At 44.7% G+C, this 20,469-nt stretch overlaps 2 protein-coding genes across 4 annotated transcripts; one reads left to right on the forward strand and one right to left on the reverse strand.

Moving 5' to 3' along the window:
- Nucleotides 1–15: 15 nt before the first annotated feature.
- Nucleotides 16–1,952, reverse strand: LOC112267119 (glia maturation factor gamma). Its single transcript, XM_024445206.2, has 7 exons — nt 1,809–1,952; nt 1,189–1,285; nt 992–1,041; nt 825–874; nt 620–702; nt 336–409; nt 16–187 (listed from the first exon to the last, which is right to left on the reverse strand). Coding segments are annotated over exons 2-7 (330 nt in total). The 5' UTR covers nt 1,190–1,285; nt 1,809–1,952; the 3' UTR covers nt 16–115.
- Nucleotides 1,953–2,891: 939 nt separating this feature from the next.
- LOC112267120 (protein Smaug homolog 2) lies at nt 2,892–20,145 on the forward strand. Of its 3 annotated transcripts, none has more exons than XM_024445207.2 (13): nt 2,892–3,537; nt 8,948–9,416; nt 9,586–10,065; nt 10,333–10,563; nt 10,942–11,072; nt 11,376–11,462; nt 11,759–12,038; nt 12,213–12,298; nt 12,723–12,838; nt 14,909–15,110; nt 15,536–15,662; nt 16,570–16,653; nt 16,853–20,145. In XM_024445207.2, exons 2-13 carry the CDS (start codon nt 9,221–9,223, stop codon nt 16,879–16,881), a joined length of 2,049 nt encoding a protein of 682 aa, XP_024300975.1. In that variant the 5' UTR covers nt 2,892–3,537; nt 8,948–9,220; the 3' UTR covers nt 16,882–20,145. The 3 variants fall into 3 exon arrangements, with proteins under 3 accessions (XP_024300975.1, XP_024300978.1, XP_024300976.1); XM_024445210.2 differs by having other exon boundaries at nt 10,942–11,051; XM_024445208.2 differs by having other exon boundaries at nt 2,892–3,200.
- The last annotated feature ends 324 nt before the right edge of the window (nt 20,146–20,469 follow it).

Consider the following 20,469-nt stretch of genomic DNA (forward strand, 5'->3'; position numbering starts at 1 on the left):
AAGAATGCAATAACATAAGTGACACTATAAGCAATTTATTGTAAACCAGTAATGAAGTTAATGTACTGGTATGTTCAATACATGCACTTTTGCTAACGTGAACACAAGTGTCTATTCAGCGAAAGAAAGACAGTTTGTTTATCAGCCACTCTTCAGACAAGTCATCTATGTTTCGCGTCTCAAAAACCTATTGGGAAAAAGGGGTAGGATCAGGCTAAACATGCATATTTTCTGAACATTTTCTATTATACCTTCTCTATTTTGTGAGTTTAGGGTTGGACTTAAGCTCCGATCATAATTGTCAGTCAATACTTGAAACAGAAAATAGTCCTGACCTTTGTGAGCTCTGCTGCGGAGACCAGTTGGTTCTTGCTGCCTGCGTACATCATTTGCTGCTCAGGCTTGCACCCTGTTGAGATGAGGAGGGTGCATAAGCTACAGATGTCTGTCCACTGAACCTTTTTGATCTCTCCATATGATAAATATTGATTGAATCTCATTACTTTCAATTATCACTTACTACCTTCCAAAAGTTATTTTGTTCAAAGGGATGTTGCAGTACACTAATGCTAATCCTTCACTTAATTGGCTGTTCACTGAATTAGGGTGGTTGACTCACCCACTGGACTTGAGAATATGAAACACAGCGGGTAGGACACCCTGCCATCTGTATGGATGTATTTGTAGCTGTAAACAATGAATGTACACTATATTGTCAAGGAGATCCAATCACTGGTCAATGATACAACTCAACACTGGCAGTGCTGGTGAATATGAGGTTAACAGATTCTGCTGTATCACTCCGATATGTTATAAAAGGATATCTTGGCTGCTGCTCTGGAAGTTCATTCCTCAGGTCATCCAGGGAGATGTCCTGAAATGTGAGTGTGTGTTTTGAGTTGAACTTGTATTGATACAGGTGTGGATGGATTTGAGTAATTATTAACTCAGTATGGGATATTCAACATCTCAGAAAGACAATGTGACTTGCCTCATACTCTTCCTCCAGGATCACAAGCTGTTTCTCCATGTCAATTTTCACTGAGGGAATAGGATCATTATTCTATATTGAGTCCTAGACACAGTATGTTTCTGTTTCTAGGTTTATTATGTTTTTGTTTTTTAATTAGGTGAAACAGGTGACAGTTGGGCTACTGAGGAACATGGTTTCAATGAAGTCTTACTCACTCAGGATGGCTGCATTGTTGGTCTCTTTTCGAAATCAAAACTTCTTCAGTTTTTCTTTCAGACTCTCATCCACCTCGCACACAACCAAAGAGCTTGACTAGAATGTAAAAGTGAAACAAGTTCATCAACCGTGGGAAGTTCTGACACATTGTAATTGTATATGTTGGTTATATTGCTACTGTCAGGCTACATCATTGAAAGTTCTGTCATATTTCACTGAGAGGGAGAGAGAGAGACCGAGAGAGAGAGTGGAGGGCAGACTGGGGGGAGAGAGAGAGACCGAGAGAGAGAGTGGAGGGCAGACTGGGGGGAGAGAGAGAAAGGGAGGGATACAGAAAAATAGGTTTTAGAGCAACTTGTTTTGATTTCTGAAATTCAAGTTTCCATGAACGCAAAGCTCATAACAAAATCTTAAAGTGATATATTGAGGCCAGGAAGTGCTTTTGTTGCATCATGGGACAAAAAAACTTCCTGTGTCAAGAGGGTGTGGGGTGATAGGAGGGGAGTAGCAAAAATAAATGTACGCCTGCCTAAAAATCTTTACAACATAAACTAGGACATCACCATCCATGCCGAAATACATTTGATTGAATATCGTATAAATAAACGGTCTCCCATACCATTCTAGAAGAGGTTTTGTTTTGGATTCTTGTCTGCAAAGATACTGTCGTATTGTAAAGGTAGTTCCTCCTCGGCCAACTGCTTGTGACAGGATGCTGTCTGACTCTCAAGATCCTCCTTTTATGTTGTAACACATACAGTAGGGAAGGGCAGGCATTAACAAATACTAGAGCATCCACCAGTACCCCCTTTCGCACTGTGCTTGATCTAGCATTATTGAGACTGACTAATGTTAGGGATGTCGTCGGTGGCGGTTCTGGGGGGGGGGGGTGCCCCTGTGCCACAATTTTGGACCAATCCTTTGTTGCAAATACCCAAAATAACAAGATAAAATAACAAAGTGATATTCTCTTTTGTTTGATGTGTGCAGTCAGAGAAAGCTGAGCATTCTTTGATAATCTGATTAATTCTACATAAGTGTTTTTAGCCTTTATTTCAAGGGAAAGTCACTGTCTGTGTCCTCTGTAATTTCTATCTTCATTCATCTTCATCTTCAAACGTTAATCTAACTGATCAAATGCAGTCAAGCCAAATATGTTTGTTTGAGGCCAAAGAGTTGAATTTGAATTAACAGCGCTTGGTTAGACAGCGGCTATCCATCACATCAGAGAGGAAAAGGCGAATGAGAGGGATAACTGCGCCCAAAATCTGTCTTCTCCCCCAGGTGGCGTTTTTCGCTCACCAAGCTAAGATATTTTGAATGGAGGTCATGAAAAAATGCATGGCTTATTTGATCGAATATAAATTTCGTAATCATTAGGATGTTAAGAGTGTACTGATATAAGTAGGATACGTGACATCATGGCAATTTTGGAGAAAAAAAAACAGTTATATTGGAGTTGTGCCTCTTATTCACACGCGTATCTACCCTCTCATTGGCTAGAATGGTCCCACCTGATCTTGCCGACTGCCTTCCTTTTTATAAGAAACGCATTTCCATTGTTTTAGCGGCCACTTTAGTATCTGCTCAATATAATGGATAATCTGTGATCATATCCATCAATTTCAGCCCAGGAGTGGTGTGTGCGTTTCATCCGCTAGGTGGGGCACTTTTCTCTTTGTTTACCCCGCCCAAAAGCCATTACGTTAGTTTCCGACGTTGCTTCAAGTCTGAATCGAAGTAGTCTAGCTAGATATCGCCAAGCGTACTTTCCATATTTCTCTATGTTCAAATACATATTCTGTACATAGATAGTCTTGTAAATGTGTTTTTGTTTTTTTAATAATCCGAAAATAATTTTCATAGCAATCAACGACAACTGTTGGATCGAAATCTTCGCCTCATCCAGCGTTAATAAATGATGCAAATAACGTTAGCTACTTGCTAGCGATTTAGCGGCTACGTTAGCTATCTAATCGGTTAGGGAGCTAACAAGTGACAATTCACAAAGGTAAACAAACCAACCGCTTGAAGTTGAAGGGTGGGATGTGGATATCATTTATGTAACCTGCCGTGTTTTTTTTTTTTTTGCAAAATGGACCATGGAGGACCTTTGCAACGCGAGGACTGTAATATCGTTTAACGAGATGAGAAATGCAGCGACATTCCAATAGCAACGTCGCTACTGAAAAACAACACCAATCCTGAATCCCTCGTCCATTTACATGGTGAAAGCCATCCGTAGAGGCCTGGTGTTTTTAAGCTAGCTAACTGCCCCAGACCATCAAATCAACCCGTGTGCAGTAGATTGCAACAGCCGTGCCCTGGAATCGTCACCTTTGTCACAGGTTTGTTTTTACGTTTTCTGACCAACTATCTTGGCTAACTACGTGAGCTAAGTACATGTATGGCCTGGTCAAACGTACGTTAGCTAACTTACCACAGGTAAGGCTGCGAGTTAACGTTATCTAGCTGTGATAGCTAACGTTAAATGTAAAAATGTTTTATTCCCTATTTTGTTTGATTGTGAGTTGACATAGCTACCAACGTTAGCTAGCTAGATAACTATCTCTACCAACAAACTAGCTAGATGATTAGCTCTGTAGGTACTTGGTAGTGGACTGGTGTCTTATGGTAACGTTAGCCTAGTTAGAATAACCACCCCTCTTACTTGTTAGCTAGGTAACGTTACTACTAATACAGCCCCACCTAGCCAGAGCTTGGCTACTAACGTAACGTTCTGCTTTTGTGATCAAATCAAGTTGGACAGATATCTCTAGTTAGCTAGCTGGGCTGGTTTGAGTATTTCGTATTATTCTGTACGTAAATCAGAGACAACCCATTTAGTATATGTCACTTTTCGTATGGTATGTATTAATTTGTGGATGTCCAACACCCATTTCGTATGATGTGTTACGAATTCTGGCTAGGTGGCTAACGATAACTAGCTTACTAACATTAGCTCGGCTATGGGTTAGAGTTAGGAATTCAGTTTAGGAGTTAGGTTAAAGGGTTAATTAAGGTTAGGGGTTGGGTATGCTAAGTAGTTAAAAAGTAGTAATTCGTTGAAAAGTTGCGAATTATTTAAAGTTGTCGTTGATGAGATTTTAAGTTTCAACCTTTGGGTTGCTAGACGTTCTCGTTATCCGGCCAGCCCATCCACCGCGATCAACCGCTTGACTTTTGTTTTTTCCTTGACCATCTGTCTTATTTCACCATACCAAGCGTAACATATTATAACTAATTTGAACGCTTCGGATTTACATTGACTATGTTACGTCTAGTCTACGAGACCAGTCTGGTTTTATTTATGTAAACCTAGCTACATAACAACTAGGCATTGCAAGTTACAGTATATACCCACCATTCAGGTGGTCATTGCAATACTGGGAGGGTTGGATGACAGCTGTCATTACTTTACCCTGTAACAAGCTGTATTGCAAGTCATCACATATTATGTATTGTGCTAAGAATATACATGACAGATTGCATGGAGATTATGTAGTCTTTTTTTTCATGGATTGACCGGGCAGCTAGGCCTAGATGTTGGCTTTATCAAACGTACACAGATGTTGGTTGAATGGTCAGGATAAATGTGCATGCATACTGCATGGAAGTTCTTTACCGTAACCTGTGTTGATGATGCTGGTAATCATGTGTTCTACTTTCACTTCACCATGAAGCTGATTATCTTGCATTATGATTAGCTGGCCTAAATAAAGAATATGCATTAGTGCGTTGTACAGAGACCATCTTTACACTGTCTATACAATGTAGAAGGGCAATTCCACGGTAACCGAGTGATACTAGCTAGGTTTCTATCCAATTTGGGACAGTTTCATATGAATATTCAAAAATTAGCATTAAAACAATATTCACATTTTAATACCAGAGATGTTTCCATCAAATTGACTTGTTGCAGATAAAAGGCTGTACATGATGAGGTAGTGCACATAAAAATACCCTTTGCAGTTAAATGTCCATGTATGGAATAAAACATTACAATGAGTTTCTATTGTATTTTTAACTCTACTGATTTGTTTTCTCACCGAAAATGTTTGCGTTGTATAACGAGTGTGCACTCCCTGGTATTGGCACGTGCCCTCTAGATAATAGAGCTATCTGCATGCTATTGGCGAGAGCACTTGTATAGCCTACATCAGGGATGGGCGACTGGCGCGCATGTCCTCCTGTTTGTAGGCCCTTGACCAAAAAAAAACATTTTTTTGTTACTCCGTCTAGGTCTCAACTTACTGTTGACAATTAATAAAAGAATACACAAGGTGCCATTTTGAAATTTGGTTGTGCATCAGCAGCCACTCATTTAGCCCATGCCAGCAAAATGTTTTTAGATCGGTAAATTAGCCTAGGGGGCGGCTATCTAAACTTGTAGTAAGCATGGTTGAAATACCAAATAGGGTGGGGCCCATTGATCATTAGTTATCATATTAAAAACTGCTAACATTTGCCTCCACCCTATGGCAAATGACTAGAATTGCATGAACTTAGTTATGGAATTGCGTAGAATTGCAGCAAACTTGCTTTAAACGGCAACATTATTTCTATGCCCCATGGCAAAATGTGCAGAATTGCAGGACATTAACTTTAAAATGTATTTTTAAAAAACCTTCGCTGTCACGAGGTGGGCCAGTAAAATGTTTTAGGATGTGTGTACGCAGACCCACGAGCCACTAGGGAAAGGCAAAGGGGGGTACCTAGTCAGTTGTCCAACTGAAATGTGTCTTCTGCATTTAACCCGACCCTTTTGAATCAGAGAGGTGCGGGGGGGGGGGCAGAACGGCAGATTTTTACCTTGACAACCTTCCGGTTACTGGCCCAACTCTCTAACCACTAGGCTACCTGCTGCCCCTCTGCGGCCCATTATGAGTTCTGTTTTTGGGGGGCGGGAGGAGGGCGCCATCAAAGTTGCCCATCCCTGGCCTACATGATGAGATTAATATTATGGACAAAAGAGTGAGGTTTTTTTGTCAAACGTGGATTTTAATGCAGGGAAACTTAAATGAATTTAATCAAATTTTTACCGGCATGTCAAATGTGCAACCAGAGGGGAAAAAAACTCTAGACTACCTTTACTTCACACACAGAGATGCATGCAAAGCTCTCCCCCGCCCTCCCATTTGGCAAATATGACCACAATTCTATCCTCCTGATAACTGCTTACAAGCAAAAACTAAAGCAGGAAGTACCAGTGGCTCGCTCAATACGGAAGTTGTCAGATGACACAGAAGCTACGCTACAGGACTGTTTTGCTAGCACAGACTGGAATATGTTTTGGGAATCATCCAATGGCATTAAGGAGTATACCACCTCAGTCACCGGTTTCATCAATAAGTGCATCGACGACGTCGTCCCCACAGTGACCGTACGTACATATCCCAATCAGAAGCCATGGATTACAGGCAACATCCACATTGAGCTAAAGGCTAGAGCTGCCGCTTTCAAGGAGCGGGACACTAATCCAGACGCTTATAAGAAATCCCGCTATGCCCTCAGACGAACCATCAATACAAGATTAAGATTGAATCCTACTACACCGGCTCTGACGCTCGTTGAATGTGGCAGGGCTTGAAAACTTTTACGGGCTACAAAGGGAAACCCAGATGCGAGCTGCCCAGTGACGTGATCCTACCAGACGAGCTAAATGCCTTTTTATGCTCGCTTCGAGGCAAGCAACACTGAAGCATGCATGAGAGCACCAGCTGTTCTGGATGACTGTTTGATAACACTCTCTGTAGCTGAACTTTAAACAGGTCAACATTCACAAAGCCGCGGGGCCAGACAGATTACCAGGACGTGTACTCAAAGCATGCGCGGACCAACTGGCAAGTGTCTTCACTGACATTTTCAACCTCTCCCTGACCGAGTCTGTAATACCTACATGTTTCAAGCAGGCCACCATAGTCCCTGTGCCCAAGGAAGTGAAGGTAACCTGCCTAAATGATTACCGCCCCTTGGCTACCGACGTGAGTGCTATGAAGTGCTTTGAAAGGCTGGTCATGGCTCACATCAACAGCATCCTCCCGGATACCTTAGACCCACTCCAATTTGCATACCTCCCCAACAGATCCAGATGACACAATCTCAATCGCACTCCACACTGCCCTTTCCCACCTGGACAAATGGAACACCTATGTGAGAGTGCTGGTCACTGACTATAGCTCAGCGTTCAACACCATAGTGCCCTCAAAGCTCATCACCAAGCTAAGGTCCCTGGGACTAAACACCTTCCTCTGCAACTGGATCCTGGACTTCCAAATGGGCCGCCCTCCAGGTGGTAAGGGTAGGCAACAACATGTCTGCCACGCTGATCCTCAACACTGGGGCCCCTCATGGGTGTGTACGTAGTCCCCTCCTGTACTCCCTGTTCACCCACGACTGCGTTGGCAAACACTACTCCAACACCATTTGCTGACGGCACAACAGTTTTAGGCCTGATCACCACCAACGATGAGACAGCCTATAGGGAGGAGGTCAGAGAACTGGCAGTGTGGTGCCAGGATAACATCCTCTCCCTCAATGTGAGCAAGACAGAGGAGCTGATCGTAGACAGAAAAAGGTGGCTGGAACAGTTCCCCATTAACATCGACGGGGCTGTAATTGAGCGGGTTGAGTGTGTTCAAGTTCCTTGGCGTCCACATCACCAATTAACTATCATGGTCCATACACACCCAGACAGTCGTGAAGATGGCACGAAAAACCTTTTTCCCCCTCAGGAGACTGAAAAGATTTGGCATGGGTCCCCAGATCCTCTAAGTTCTACAGCTGCACCATTGAGAGCGTCTTGACTGGTTGCATCACTGCCTGGTATGGCAACTGCTCGGCATCTGACCGTGAGGTGCTACAGAGGGTAGTGCGTACGGCCCAAGTACATCACTGGGGCCAAGCTTCCTGTCATCCAGGACCTATATAATAGGCGGTGTCAGAGTAAAGCCCATAAAATTGTCGGAGACTCCAGTCACCCAAGTCATAGACTGTTTTCTCTGCTACCGCACACACGGCAAACGGTACTGGAGCGCCAAGTCTAGAACCAAAAGGCTCCTTAACAGCTTCTACCCCCAAGACATAAGACTGCTGAACATTAGTCAAATGGCCACCGGGCTATTTATATTGACCCCCCCCCATTTGATTTGTACACTGCTGCTACTTGCTGTTTATTATCTATGCATCGTCACTTCACCCCTACCAACATGTACAAATTACCTTAACTAACCTGTACCCCCGCACACTGATTCGGTACCGGTACTCAATGTATATAGACTCTTTATTCTTATGTTATTGTTACTTTTTATTATTTTTATATTTAATTTTTTACTTTAGTTTATTTGGTAAATATTTTCTTACTCTTGAACTGCATTGTTGGTTAAGGGCTTGTAAGTAAGCATTTCACTGTAATGTCTACATTTGTTGTATTCGCCGCATGTGACAGTTTGATTTCAACTGCACATTTTAGTGGCCTTTTGTTGTCCCCAGCACAAGGTGCACCTGTGTAATGATCAGCTTTTTTATATGCCTCACCTATGAGCTGGATGGATTATCTTGGTGATGGAGAAATGCTCACTAAGGGGGATGTTAAAAAAAATTGTGCACAAAATTTGAGAGCAATAAGCTTTTTGTGTGTATGGAATATTTCTGGTATCTTTTATTTCAGCTCATGAAACATAGAACCAACACGGTTCATGTTGCGTTTATATATTTTTTTCAGTGTACCTTATGTACTTTTCCCTGTTGATTTGTTAGGATTTGGATGATGCTGACACTGATGCACCTGAGAGAGAACCCTCCTTCTGTCTGACACAACCAGCTGGATTTAACACGCCCCCCCCCTCAGTACCCCCATCTCCTGCACCTGAACCATGTGAGGGCCCCTCGCTCTACTTTGAGGGGATCCCAGGACTGTTGTGTAAAAGCAGCCGCTGAGCGGGGCCAGAGTGAACCTGTGTGTGAGCAAGCAGTCTTCCCCCTAACCCCCCACCCACATATTCCCACCCTCCTTCCTGTTGGGAAAGCGCCATGATGTTCCGAGACCAGGTGGGCATCCTGACGGACTGGTTCAAGGGCTGGAACGAGTGTGAGCAGACGGTGGCGCTTCTTTCCTTGCTGAAGAGAGCGTCTCGTACCCAGGCCCGCTTCCTGCACATCTGCCTGGAGCACTGGCTGGCAGACTGCACTGAGATCCACATCCTGGAGGCTGAGGCCAACAATGCAGGTGGTTAATGACTGCCGATTTCTGAAGGATACATTTGAAACCCTATTGGATTAGCCATGTGTCATTACCGGTACACCTTATCTTAAAGTGTAAAAACCTTGTAACAGATAGACCTACAACCTGTGAAAATGTATTTTTACATGTAATTAACTGTCCCTCCCCTCTCTAGACATTGTGAGCCAGTGGCACCAGGAGCCCATGGAGAAGGCGGTGTCCCTGCTGTTGTCCCACCTACCCCTGCTGCAGCCCCGTAACAGCGAGGCCAAGTGTGAGTACATGAAGCTGCTGCAGAAGGTGCTGAGCTATACCATTGAGAGCAGCCTGTTTGTGGAGGAGAGCAGACAGCTGCTGTCCTACGCCCTCATCCACCCGGCCACCACCCTGGACGACCGCACCTCGCTGGCCATGTGGCTCAACCACTTGGAGGAGCACCTCTCCAGCGGCTACCCAGGGCCCTCCTCCCGGCCCCCCTCCGGCCCCTACCACCCCCGTCAGGGTTCAGATGAGTGGCCGGGCTCCGCGGAGGGCCTGGACCCTGGCCACGGCTGGCTGGACAAGCCCCCCTCCTCCAGCTCCTCCCCTGCAGGGCAGAATGGACACATGTCTTTCCAGGGCGGGATGTCCTCGCCCATCAACAGCAACAATGCAGGTCAGTGGCTCACATCTCCTACCAAGCCAGAGTGAGGGAGAGAAATGGTCGAGGATATGTTGAGGTGAATAGGAATATACTAAACATACAATATAACTTTTTGTCGTTATCTCAGTTATGTAATCATGCTCAACTATTTAGTTTGTGATCTTTGTCATGATTGTCACGTCTTTGTAAATATTCTCTCTGTATAGGCCTAGCCTTCATTAAAGGGATGGTTTACTGCGATTATCTATAACATCCTGCCCCTCCTGTGTGCCCTGCCAGGCATGGGTCAGATGGGCCAGCCCAGTCCTCTGAAGAGGTCCTTGTCCCTGATCCCCTCCAGTCCCCAGGTCTGTGGCGCAGATTGGCTGAGCCAGGATGACCTGGGGGGGCGACAGGCTTTTGACCACGCCCCCCTGTCCCCCCAGAGTAGTGTGGCATCCTCAGGCAGCGAGCAGACTGAGGACCAGGGCTCCAGAAACACCTTCCAGGAGGACGGCAGTGGCATGAAAGGTCAGGAGGTCAACCATAACACGCCAAGGGTTCAAAGCGGTTACATTGTTGGTATTTTCTCTGGGAAAAGTCATGACATGCCAACGGCTACTGCACTTGGCAATGGTGGAATGGCCTTTTCAGTGGGATGCTATAGAGTTTAAGTTTGTTTGTTTGTGCTCCAGATGTCCATGAAAATATGTGGGACAGCGTTCTCCAACAAATAGATCTGAAGTGTTTATTTTGACATGCACTGCACAGATGCGTCAAGCATTCCACAGTAGTGTCTATTATTTGGTAGTTCTTTCCTTCTCATTGTTCTTGGACTAGAGTTAAAAGGACTCAACAGGAGAAGAATAACAACTTATGAGCATGTTGTTTTTCTACTTTCTGTTTCAGATGTGCCCATGTGGCTGAAGAGCCTCCGTCTTCATAAGTACGCAGCACTTTTCTCCCAGATGACTTATGAGGAGATGATGATTCTGACAGAGCACCACCTGGAGTCACAGGTTTGTCATCGTTTGTCACAGGTTGGTCAGCTTCTCTTGTTAGTCCTCTCTTTTCCCTGCCTTCCTCATCAGGGCTGAATAGATATGGCCTGTGTATTGTCCTCCAGCATAGTCATACCTCGGCACTCAATGAGCCATGAAATGAAGCATCAGCTGCACTCTACAGTTATACACAGCCTCCCCGCGCAGATAAACGATGCCGTCTTGGCTCTGCTCCATAGCTTTAATGAAACCGATGGTGATCAGGAGTGTTATTTAGTAACTGGATATCTGGATGTCCGTGTTGCTGTGAGCAGTGATTTCTCCTTTTAACTCTTTGTCCAGAATGTGACCAAAGGTGCGCGGCACAAGATAGCCCTGAGTGTCCAGAAGCTGAGGGAGAGGCCAAGCGTTCTCAAGTCTTTAGAGAAGGTAAACCACATGCTCTCACCACTATTATTTTTAAAGCATTTCAGATGCATTTTTATCTGGTAATGTTGTTCTCAACAACTTAACTGTTAGTTTCCATTTGGATCCCTGTGCCTTAGATGGGAAAAAAATAATGAAATGTAAATGACCATATCCACTATAATAATCACAAATAGTGTAGATATGCTACCACTCACATTTTCTTCAAATGAGAAGTTGAGCAGCGAGTTCCATGACAGTTTCCTGTCACACCTCAAGACAGCTTTGCTAATAAGATAATGCTATGATTGATCCAACAGGATATATTGGAGGGGGGCAACCTGCGTAACGCCCTACAGGAGCTACAGCAGATTATCATCACCCCCATCAAGGTCTACAGCTACAGCCCTCCCAGTGTTTCCCACAGAGATATGGAGGGGACTGGATCCCCCTCAGACCACTCCAACCCTGGGGAGGACAAGGACCTGGCCCAGGAGGGCTTCCAGCCCCACAACCCCCCTCCCTGCGACGGGGAGTCCTCAGCCACACCCATCTCAGACCGCGACATTGCTGGCCAGTTCACACGTGTCATGGGTAAAGGTAAAAAAAGACAAGGCTTTTACATGGCTGAGTACATGTGTATTGTGCATTTGGACAATTGTTGAGCTTGTTTGTTGTTGATGTATGATGTGCTGGTGTGTTTTGTTAGGAATGAGTGTTGGAGGGGGTGGGTGTAATGTAACATTGTGTGAACCTCCTGTCCATGTGTTGCAGTGTGCACTCAACTACTGGTGTCCAGGCCGGACGAGGAGAATATCAGCTGTTACCTGCAGCTCATTGAGAAATGTCTGACACATGAGGTGAGACAGCACAGAATCACATCTAGAAAATAAACATTTCAACCTTTTCACATACAGCTAGCTGGTGGTTTAGGCTGCAAATGATGTGTAACAACACCTACTGCTCCTCTCACTGGTATGTTACATAGAACTTTCACTGCACTAAGAAAGAAATATAAGGTTGATTTTTTTTTGCTGCTATGTTTGAACCATTACCAGGAGTTCAAAAACCTGTCTCTTGCTCGCTCTCTTTCTCACTCGCCAATTAAAATATGTATCTCAACTGGGGTGAAGTATTTGCTGTCTCTAGCTAGCAGTTTGAAATCATCAGGAGCAGGGTTTCACTCTCTTTTACCTCTCAGTCTCTCTCCTCTCTCTCTGTTACCTCTCAATTTCTCTCTCTTACATCTCTTACCTCATTTATTTCATTCTCTCTCTATTTCAGGCTTTCACAGAGACTCAGAGGAAGAGACTGGTCTCCTGGAAGCAGCAGGTTCTCAAACTGCTCCGCCTGTTCCCAAGAAAAGCCATGCTGGACATGCCTGTGTACCGACAGAAAGGGTAAGATAACTGGACTTCTCTTCTCCTTTTGATCTATCACTCTCCTGCTTTGGCAGCTGAGAGTCTCTCTCTGGGGCGACAGGGTAGCCTAGTGGTTAGAGCGTTGGACTAGTAACCGGAAGGTTGCAAGCTCAAACCCCCGAGCTGACAAGGTACAAATCTGTCGTTCTGCCCCTGAACAGGCAGTTAACCCACTGTTCCTAGGCCGTCATTGAAAATAAGAATTTGTTCTTAACTGACTTGCCTAGTTAAATAAAGGTACAATTAAAAATTAAAAAATAAAATATCCATCTGGATGTCCCCCAGGGCTCTGTCTGATAACTGTTCTCTCTGCCTCCTCTAGCTGGATGTCCTACAGGGTTCTGTCTGATAACTGTTCTCTCTGCCTCCTCTCTAGCTGGATGTCCTACAGGGTTCTGTCTGATAACTGTTCTCTCTGCCTCCTCTAGCTGGATGTCCTACAGGGTTCTGTCTGATAACTGTTCAGGGTTCTCTGCCTCCTCTCTAGCTGGATGTCCTACAGGGTTCTGTCTGATAACTGTTCTCTCTGCCTCCTCTAGCTGGATGTCCTACAGGGTTCTGTCTGATAACTGTTCTCTCTGCCTCCTCTAGCTGGATGTCCTACAGGGTTCTGTCTGATAACTGTTCTCTCTGCCTCCTCTAGCTGGATGTCCTACAGGGTTCTGTCTGATAACTGTTCTCTCTGCCTCCTCTAGCTGGATGTCCTACAGGGTTCTGTCTGATAACTGTTCTCTCTGCCTCCTCTCTAGCTGGATGTCCTACAGGGTTCTGTCTGATAACTGTTCTCTCTGCCTCCTCTAGCTGGATGTCCTACAGGGTTCTGTCTGATAACTGTTCTCTCTGCCTCCTCTAGCTAGCTGGATGTCCTACAGGGTTCTGTCTGATAACTGTTCTCTCTGCCTCCTCTAGCTGGATGTCCTACAGGGTTCTGTCTGATAACTGTTCTCTCTGCCTCCTCTAGCTGGATGTCCTACAGGGTTCTGTCTGATAACTGTTCTCTCTGCCTCCTCTAGCTGGATGTCCTACAGGGTTCTGTCTGATAACTGTTCTCTCTGCCTCCTCTCTAGCTGGATGTCCTACAGGGTTCTGTCTGATAACTGTTCTCTCTGCCTCCTCTAGCTGGATGTCCTACAGGGTTCTGTCTGATAACTGTTCTCTCTGCCTCCTCTAGCTGGATGTCCTACAGGGTTCTGTCTGATAACTGTTCTCTCTGCCTCCTCTCTAGCTGGATGTCCTACAGGGTTCTGTCTGATAACTGTTCTCTCTGCCTCCTCTCTAGCTGGATGTCCTACAGGGTTCTGTCTGATAACTGTTCTCTCTGCCTACAGGGTTCTGTCTGATAACTGTTCTCCTCTCTAGCTGTCTGATAACTGTTCTCTCTGCCTCCTCTCTAGCTGGATGTCCTACAGGGTTCTGTCTGATAACTGTTCTCTCTGCCTCCTCTCTAGCTGGATGTCCTACAGGGTTCTGTCTGATAACTGTTCTCTCTGCCTCCTCTCTAGCTGGATGTCCTACAGGGTTCTGTCTGATAACTGTTCTCTCTGCCTCCTCTCTAGCTGGATGTCCTACAGGGTTCTGTCTGATAACTGTTCTCTCTGCCTCCTCTCTAGCTGGATGTCCTACAGGGTTCTGTCTGATAACTGTTCTCTCTGCCTCCTCTAGCTGGATGTCCTACAGGGTTCTGTCTGATAACTGTTCTCTCTGCCTCCTCTCTAGCTGGATGTCCTACAGGGTTCTGTCTGATAACTGTTCTCTCTGTCTCCTCTAGCTGGATGTCCTACAGGGTTCTGTCTGATAACTGTTCTCTCTGCCTCCTCTCTAGCTGGATGTCCTACAGGGTTCTGTCTGATAACTGTTCTCTCTGCCTCCTCTCTAGCTGGATGTCCTAGCTGGATGTCCTACAGGGTTCTGTCTGATAACTGTTCTCTCTGCCTCCTCTCTAGCTGGATGTCCTACAGGGTTCTGTCTGATAACTGTTCTCTCTGCCTCCTCTCTAGCTGGATGTCCTACAGGGTTCTGTCTGATAACTGTTCTCTCTGTCTCCTCTAGCTGGGCATATGGTTCCAACTCCCTCCCCACAGCAGGCTCTGTGAGTGCTGGGGGTCTGGCACGTAGGGGGCAGAGGTCATTCCAGTTGCCCCCTCGTGGCCTCACTGCCGGGCGCATGGGTCTCCTGAGTCCAGGTGGCATCGGGGTTGCCTCCCCTCGCCACACCCTCACCAGCCCCACACTGCCAGGCCAGGGCAGACAGGTTAGTCATAGGATGGGATGTCATATAGTCTGGGGGCATTGAATATAGCCACTGAAGTTTACATGTAGAAAAGTCAATCATTCACAAGGTAATACATTTTCTAAGAAGTCTGTCATTGAGGGTTGCAGCTAGTTAGCCAACATTAGATTTGACATTAGATTATATTGATCTACATGTTATTATACCCACATAGTGATGAACTATCCTTAGACAACATTTGTTTTGACAGATTAACAAGTGCAACCACAAGTGTTGACAGGTTAATCAATGCAATACCCAGGGCAACATGTGGGTTAGGCACTGCATTTTGATATGCATTGGTTCATTATCATAGCTGGAAGAGTCTCTCTGTAATCATTGTGCTGGGAAGACTAACACAGTGTACAACATGTTTGATGAGAGTTGATGTTCTGTTGTCTCTGTAGAACCTGTGGTTTGCCAACCCTGGAGGCAGCAACAGCATGCCAAGCCAGAGTCGCAGCTCCGTGCAACGGACCCACTCACTCCCTGTCCACACCTCCCCGCAAACCATGCTCCTGTTCCAGCAGCAAGGTAGGATCCTAGCACCCCCTTCCCCCAAATATTACCCCAATCACTTCTAAATCAAATGCTTTTATATAGCCCTTCTTAGATCAGCTGATATCTCAAACCCAGCCTAAAACCCCAAACAGCAAGCAATGCAGGTGTAGAAGCACAGTGGCTAGGAAAAACTCCCTAGGAAGAAACCTAGAGAGGAACCAGGCTATGAGGGGTGGCCAGTCCTCTTCTGGCTGTGCTGGGTGGAGATTATAACAGAACATGGCCAAGATGTTCAAATGTTCATAAATGACCAGCATGATCAAAAAAATTATAGTCACAGTAGTTGTCGAGGGTGCAACAGGTCAGCACCTCAGGAGTAAATGTCAGTTGGCTTTTCATAGCCAATCATTCAGAGTATCTCTACCGCTCCTGCTGTCTCCAGAGAGTTGAAAACAGCAGGTCTGGGGCAGGTAGCACGTCCGGTGAACAGGTCAGGGTGCCATAGTCGCAGGCAGAACAGTTGAAACTGGAGCAGCAGCACGGCCAGGTGGACTGGGGACAGCAAGGAGTCATCATGCCAGGTAGTCCTGAGGCATGGTCCTTGGGCTCAGGTCCTCCGAGAGAGAAAGAAAGAGAATTAGAGTTGTAAACATCATCTTACACATACCTTGCTCCAATGTCTATTCCCACTGTCTTTTTACACATACCCTCCATTCACATTTCCTTTAATATCCCAGCGACATCTCCTTCCAAACCCAATCATACACAGCCTTTATACATCTCACCCACAGCCTTAAAACCCAATTTTACACTGGCTTACGCATTCCACCAACATCTGCATACACACGCATTCACACGGCTCCATATTTAATGCATCTGTCAGTTTTTAAAGTGTGATTAATGGTCCAGATAACTGAGTGACCTGTCTCTCCTCTCCCAGAATGCCAAGTTCCAGGTGCAGACCTGGAGATCAACCCCACCCTGGAGTCACTGTGCCTCAGTATGACAGAGCATGCCTTAGGGGGTGAGTGAAAACACATGCCGTACACTCCCACATGCAACTTCTTGGAAGTATGACAGTGATATTTTAAACCACATTTAGGTTTCCTGGAATTTTCTGATGTTATTGAAAGGTGTCACTTGGAGTAGGCAGAGAGTGAAATAATGTTACGATTTGAAATCAAAATACATGTTTATTTTTTTCCCAATCCTCCTTCCTGTAGATGGAATGGACCGAACATCAACAATATGAAATTAAAAGCAGTGAAAGGAAGAAACCAAACTGACACTTCACTTCAACTGAGGCCTGTTCAGTTCCTCTTGCCCAGCACAAAAATATATGCTTAAAAAAGAAAGCGAAATGGTCACTACAAAACGACAACTAACAGTGTATATGTTCTCTGATATTTTTCTACTTTATTATACTTAACTGAGTTTATTATAAATGGAATACAGATGACTATTATATTACAGGAGGGAGAAGAGGTTACTTGTGCAACCTGCTCCATGTCTTCTGCAGGACTGTGACATTAAAAGGAGCAGATTGATGCTCTGACTGTTGAGCTTTGAGAGGAACATGGAGGATTGGTGCTGTCTTAAGGGGGTTCTAACTTAAATGTTTCTCCCCTTTTCCTCCCTGAAAAAAAATCCATGCAGAGCCACGCCTCACACCCCCAGATACTTTAACTGTATGGTCAGGCACTTGGCCTCCCAATTGGGCACTAGAACAGAAATTACTCACACGTATGACCAGCCTGTAGTATGGCTCTGATCCTTGAACACAACTACAGCTGTCTAAACAACTACCCTGCTACAGCCAGAGCTAGTTAGGCCCTGACAGTGGACACACCAACACCCTGGCTCATTCCCCTCACGTACCCAACATGGGTATTACTGGCTCTGACACCTCTTCACCTCTACTAGGCCAAAGAGAAGGGCTCTGTGTGAATACCTATGTTAGACTGATGTTTGGAGTGGCCAATGCGACTTTAGACATGGTAATTGTTAAAACAATGGCGGTTTGAACGTAGCATGCCAGCTGCAACTTGTCCGCATTGATATTTTTGCCCTACTACAAAAATGATGATGAATCTCCTTTGCAAGTTAAGGGCAGAGGGAAAATCCCACATATGTGGAATAAGGACTGGTGAGGTTTCTTCTGTGGGGGCTGTGAGAACTTGCATTGGTAAAGAAAATGAAAAAAAAATCTGAGGGGAGCTGTTGGTGCATGTGTGTTCAAGTAGTTACCTCCCTATGTTATACTGGGTGAGGAAGCTTAATGAATTCACCTTCTACCCTGAGGCCCCATTATGACTGGTTCTGAAAAATGCAAAGGAAGCACTGTCTCTGCCACTCAGAATGAACCAGTACCCACCTCCTCACCCTGCCCTCTCCTCAACATAGCCTGTGTGGAGATCTGCAGAATCATACTTTTTAAGTAGCCAGAATAATTCCCACCCTGCTCTTACTTACAGCTGCAATGGGGTTGGACAGCCTTCCTGTTTAGATTAAGCCACAGCGGAGCCGGTGTGAGATATGGCTCGGAAACTTTACCTCAATCCAGGGGTGAGAAATGTAAACTGCCGTTTGTCGTCCTGCTAGCTAGCAGTAGCCACAGCAGCTATTTCTCATCCCTGGATTGTGGTACGTTTTCATATCTCGCGGTGGCTTAATCTAAACAGGAAGGCTGTCCAACCCCAGTGCACCTGTAAGAAAGCTTAGGGTGTGAATCTATTCTGTCTTATATTTTAAGGTGCTTGAAATATGTCCTGTTTGGGTCTCTTTATGTGTTCCAGTTGTAAAACCCTAACACTTATTTTGTGGTGTCAGTGTTGAATCAGAAACTCTTATACAACCTGTCTTTGATTGTGGCAGAGCGGAGGTGCATGTATGTATATGGTCTTAACGTTTGGATCACCTTTGGTTGCATCACGAGGCAGGGATATCCATTAGCATTTTATTTCTGCAGAGCCATAGCTGGTCTATTTGTTTAGTAAACATGGTTATTTACCAGCATGACTTTTATTACTTTTTTTTTTTTTACTACTCCCTTCATTTTAAGAACTTATCTGTTTTTTTTCTAGAATTGCATGTTTTCTCCCACACTAATTGAACGATTGTTGTAGATATTGAGAGAGGGCAGTGTGGCACAGTCAAGGTAGTGCTTAATGTCTACAAATCCTCCAGAGAGCAGATATGATGGGACTGGAGTTCAATGTCGATTCTTCCTAATAGCACTGTTTACCTCCCTCTGGCAGTGCCCATTTCATTTTCTGTGATGTGTAATGATGGGTCTGAAAATAAGACTGTTGGCACTTCAGTGCTCGTAAATATGCTGTCTCCTCAGTATGTAAGGCCTAAAGCACGTAGCTAAGCCTTCTACCACATGAGGGCTGGGTAGAGAATGACAGATGCCTTCTACCCCCTCAGTTCAGCTGCTTATCTACTCGCTGTAATCATGATTCTCACTAGACTAGATCGTGTCTAGTGAGTGAGACCTGTATGAGGGTATGTTGTGTACCCTTTGCTCTGCGCTCCTAAAATGTTTGAGTGGCAAGTGAAGACTGATATTGCCTGGCCTTGTGGGTTTGAACTGTCAGATGCCGCAGGCTGATTAACAGTTGATGTCACCTGAAATGCACAGCGACAGCTTCCTCTCTCTGATTTGGCTATTGAGCCTGTGTAGTGTCCTAGTCATGGTTATCCTCTGAGCTGGCTCTTGGATAGATATGACTTTATGAATACATTAGATTCATTCCCACAAGGAGAGTAGAATGGTTAAAAAAATGTTCGTGAATTTAGATAGGCAACCAATCTAAGCTATTAGATCTCAAGCTAAGCTATTAAATTGATACTAGCATGACATGTAATATGGCTCAGGTTGTCATTTCCTTTCCCTGTCTCAATACATACAATGGCACCTGAAGTAATTCCTCCACGTAAGGGGTAGCCAGTCCCGTTGAAGAAAAGTCTTAGTTCTTTAGGCGAGGCTAAATTGACTTTGCACATGCCAGTGGTTTAGGATGCAGAGGGGGATGAAATAGCCAATCTGAGTCATAATAGTAGATGTGCAAGTCTAGCCCAACACTAACAACGGCCAAGGAATATGTTTACCCCCGTGTTTACATTTCAGTGAAGCGTGAAATTGGTTAGAAAATGCACTTCATGAGTCTGGCTTTATTTTCACATGCCAAGCAGAATTATGAGGTACATAGCCAGCCTGTCATACATGAGACCCCTTCTCCCAAGTGGCCTGTCAGTTGTGGTCAATGTCCCTGCCTGGCATAATAAATAAGCAGTATGTTGTAGGCTTTTGTTTTGCATCTCTGTCTTGTACAATTTATATTTAATTCTAATGACTCCCCAAACATTTTTCTAATGTTTTATGAATGAACAGTTTGCACCCCATGCTTACACAGGCTACTTTTTTACTGTCACACATTGTTTGAATGATCTGAACTACAGTATTGATCAGATGGACAGTCCAAATAAAAGTTACATTTTTTTTGCTACGTGACTCATGTTTGTGGTATCAGTGTTTCCTTTTATTCACAATTTAGAATATATTATTTAAGACACTTTGCAACGGTTAGTTACAGCCGTATCATAGGTAATTTATTTCTCATACCTATGAGTATGGGTTACTCATTAAGTGTGTATGACGTTTGGAATGTGATGGTGTTGTCAGTACATTCCATTGCAGTACACTACATGCAAAGCTAGTCAACATCAGGAGACCCACTCATTCAAAATGTACATGCTACAACATATCAACTGCCTGTGCATTCATCCATTTTCAATACGTTTGATTTAAAATGTCCTGTTTTATGGATTACATTAA

Source organism: Oncorhynchus tshawytscha, linkage group LG14 (genome assembly GCF_018296145.1).
Source record: "Oncorhynchus tshawytscha isolate Ot180627B linkage group LG14, Otsh_v2.0, whole genome shotgun sequence".
NCBI lineage: Eukaryota > Metazoa > Chordata > Actinopteri > Salmoniformes > Salmonidae > Oncorhynchus > Oncorhynchus tshawytscha.

Bases quoted from the DNA above. Each gene is read 5' to 3' on its own strand.
- LOC112267119 (XM_024445206.2), bottom strand. The intron at 703-824 runs ATATCCTTTTAT...AATATAGTGTAC, and splicing joins CTTCCAGAGCAGCAGCCAAG to ATTCATTGTTTACAGCTACA. The intron at 410-619 runs GTGAGTCAACCA...TCATCTCAACAG, and splicing joins CATATTCTCAAGTCCAGTGG to GGTGCAAGCCTGAGCAGCAA.
- LOC112267120 (XM_024445207.2), top strand. From the start codon at position 9,221: ATGATGTTCCGAGACCAGGTGGGCATCCTGACGGACTGGTTCAAGGGC. The intron at 10,066-10,332 runs GTCAGTGGCTCA...GTGCCCTGCCAG, and splicing joins CATCAACAGCAACAATGCAG to GCATGGGTCAGATGGGCCAG. The intron at 12,039-12,212 runs GTAAAAAAAGAC...CATGTGTTGCAG, and splicing joins CACACGTGTCATGGGTAAAG to TGTGCACTCAACTACTGGTG.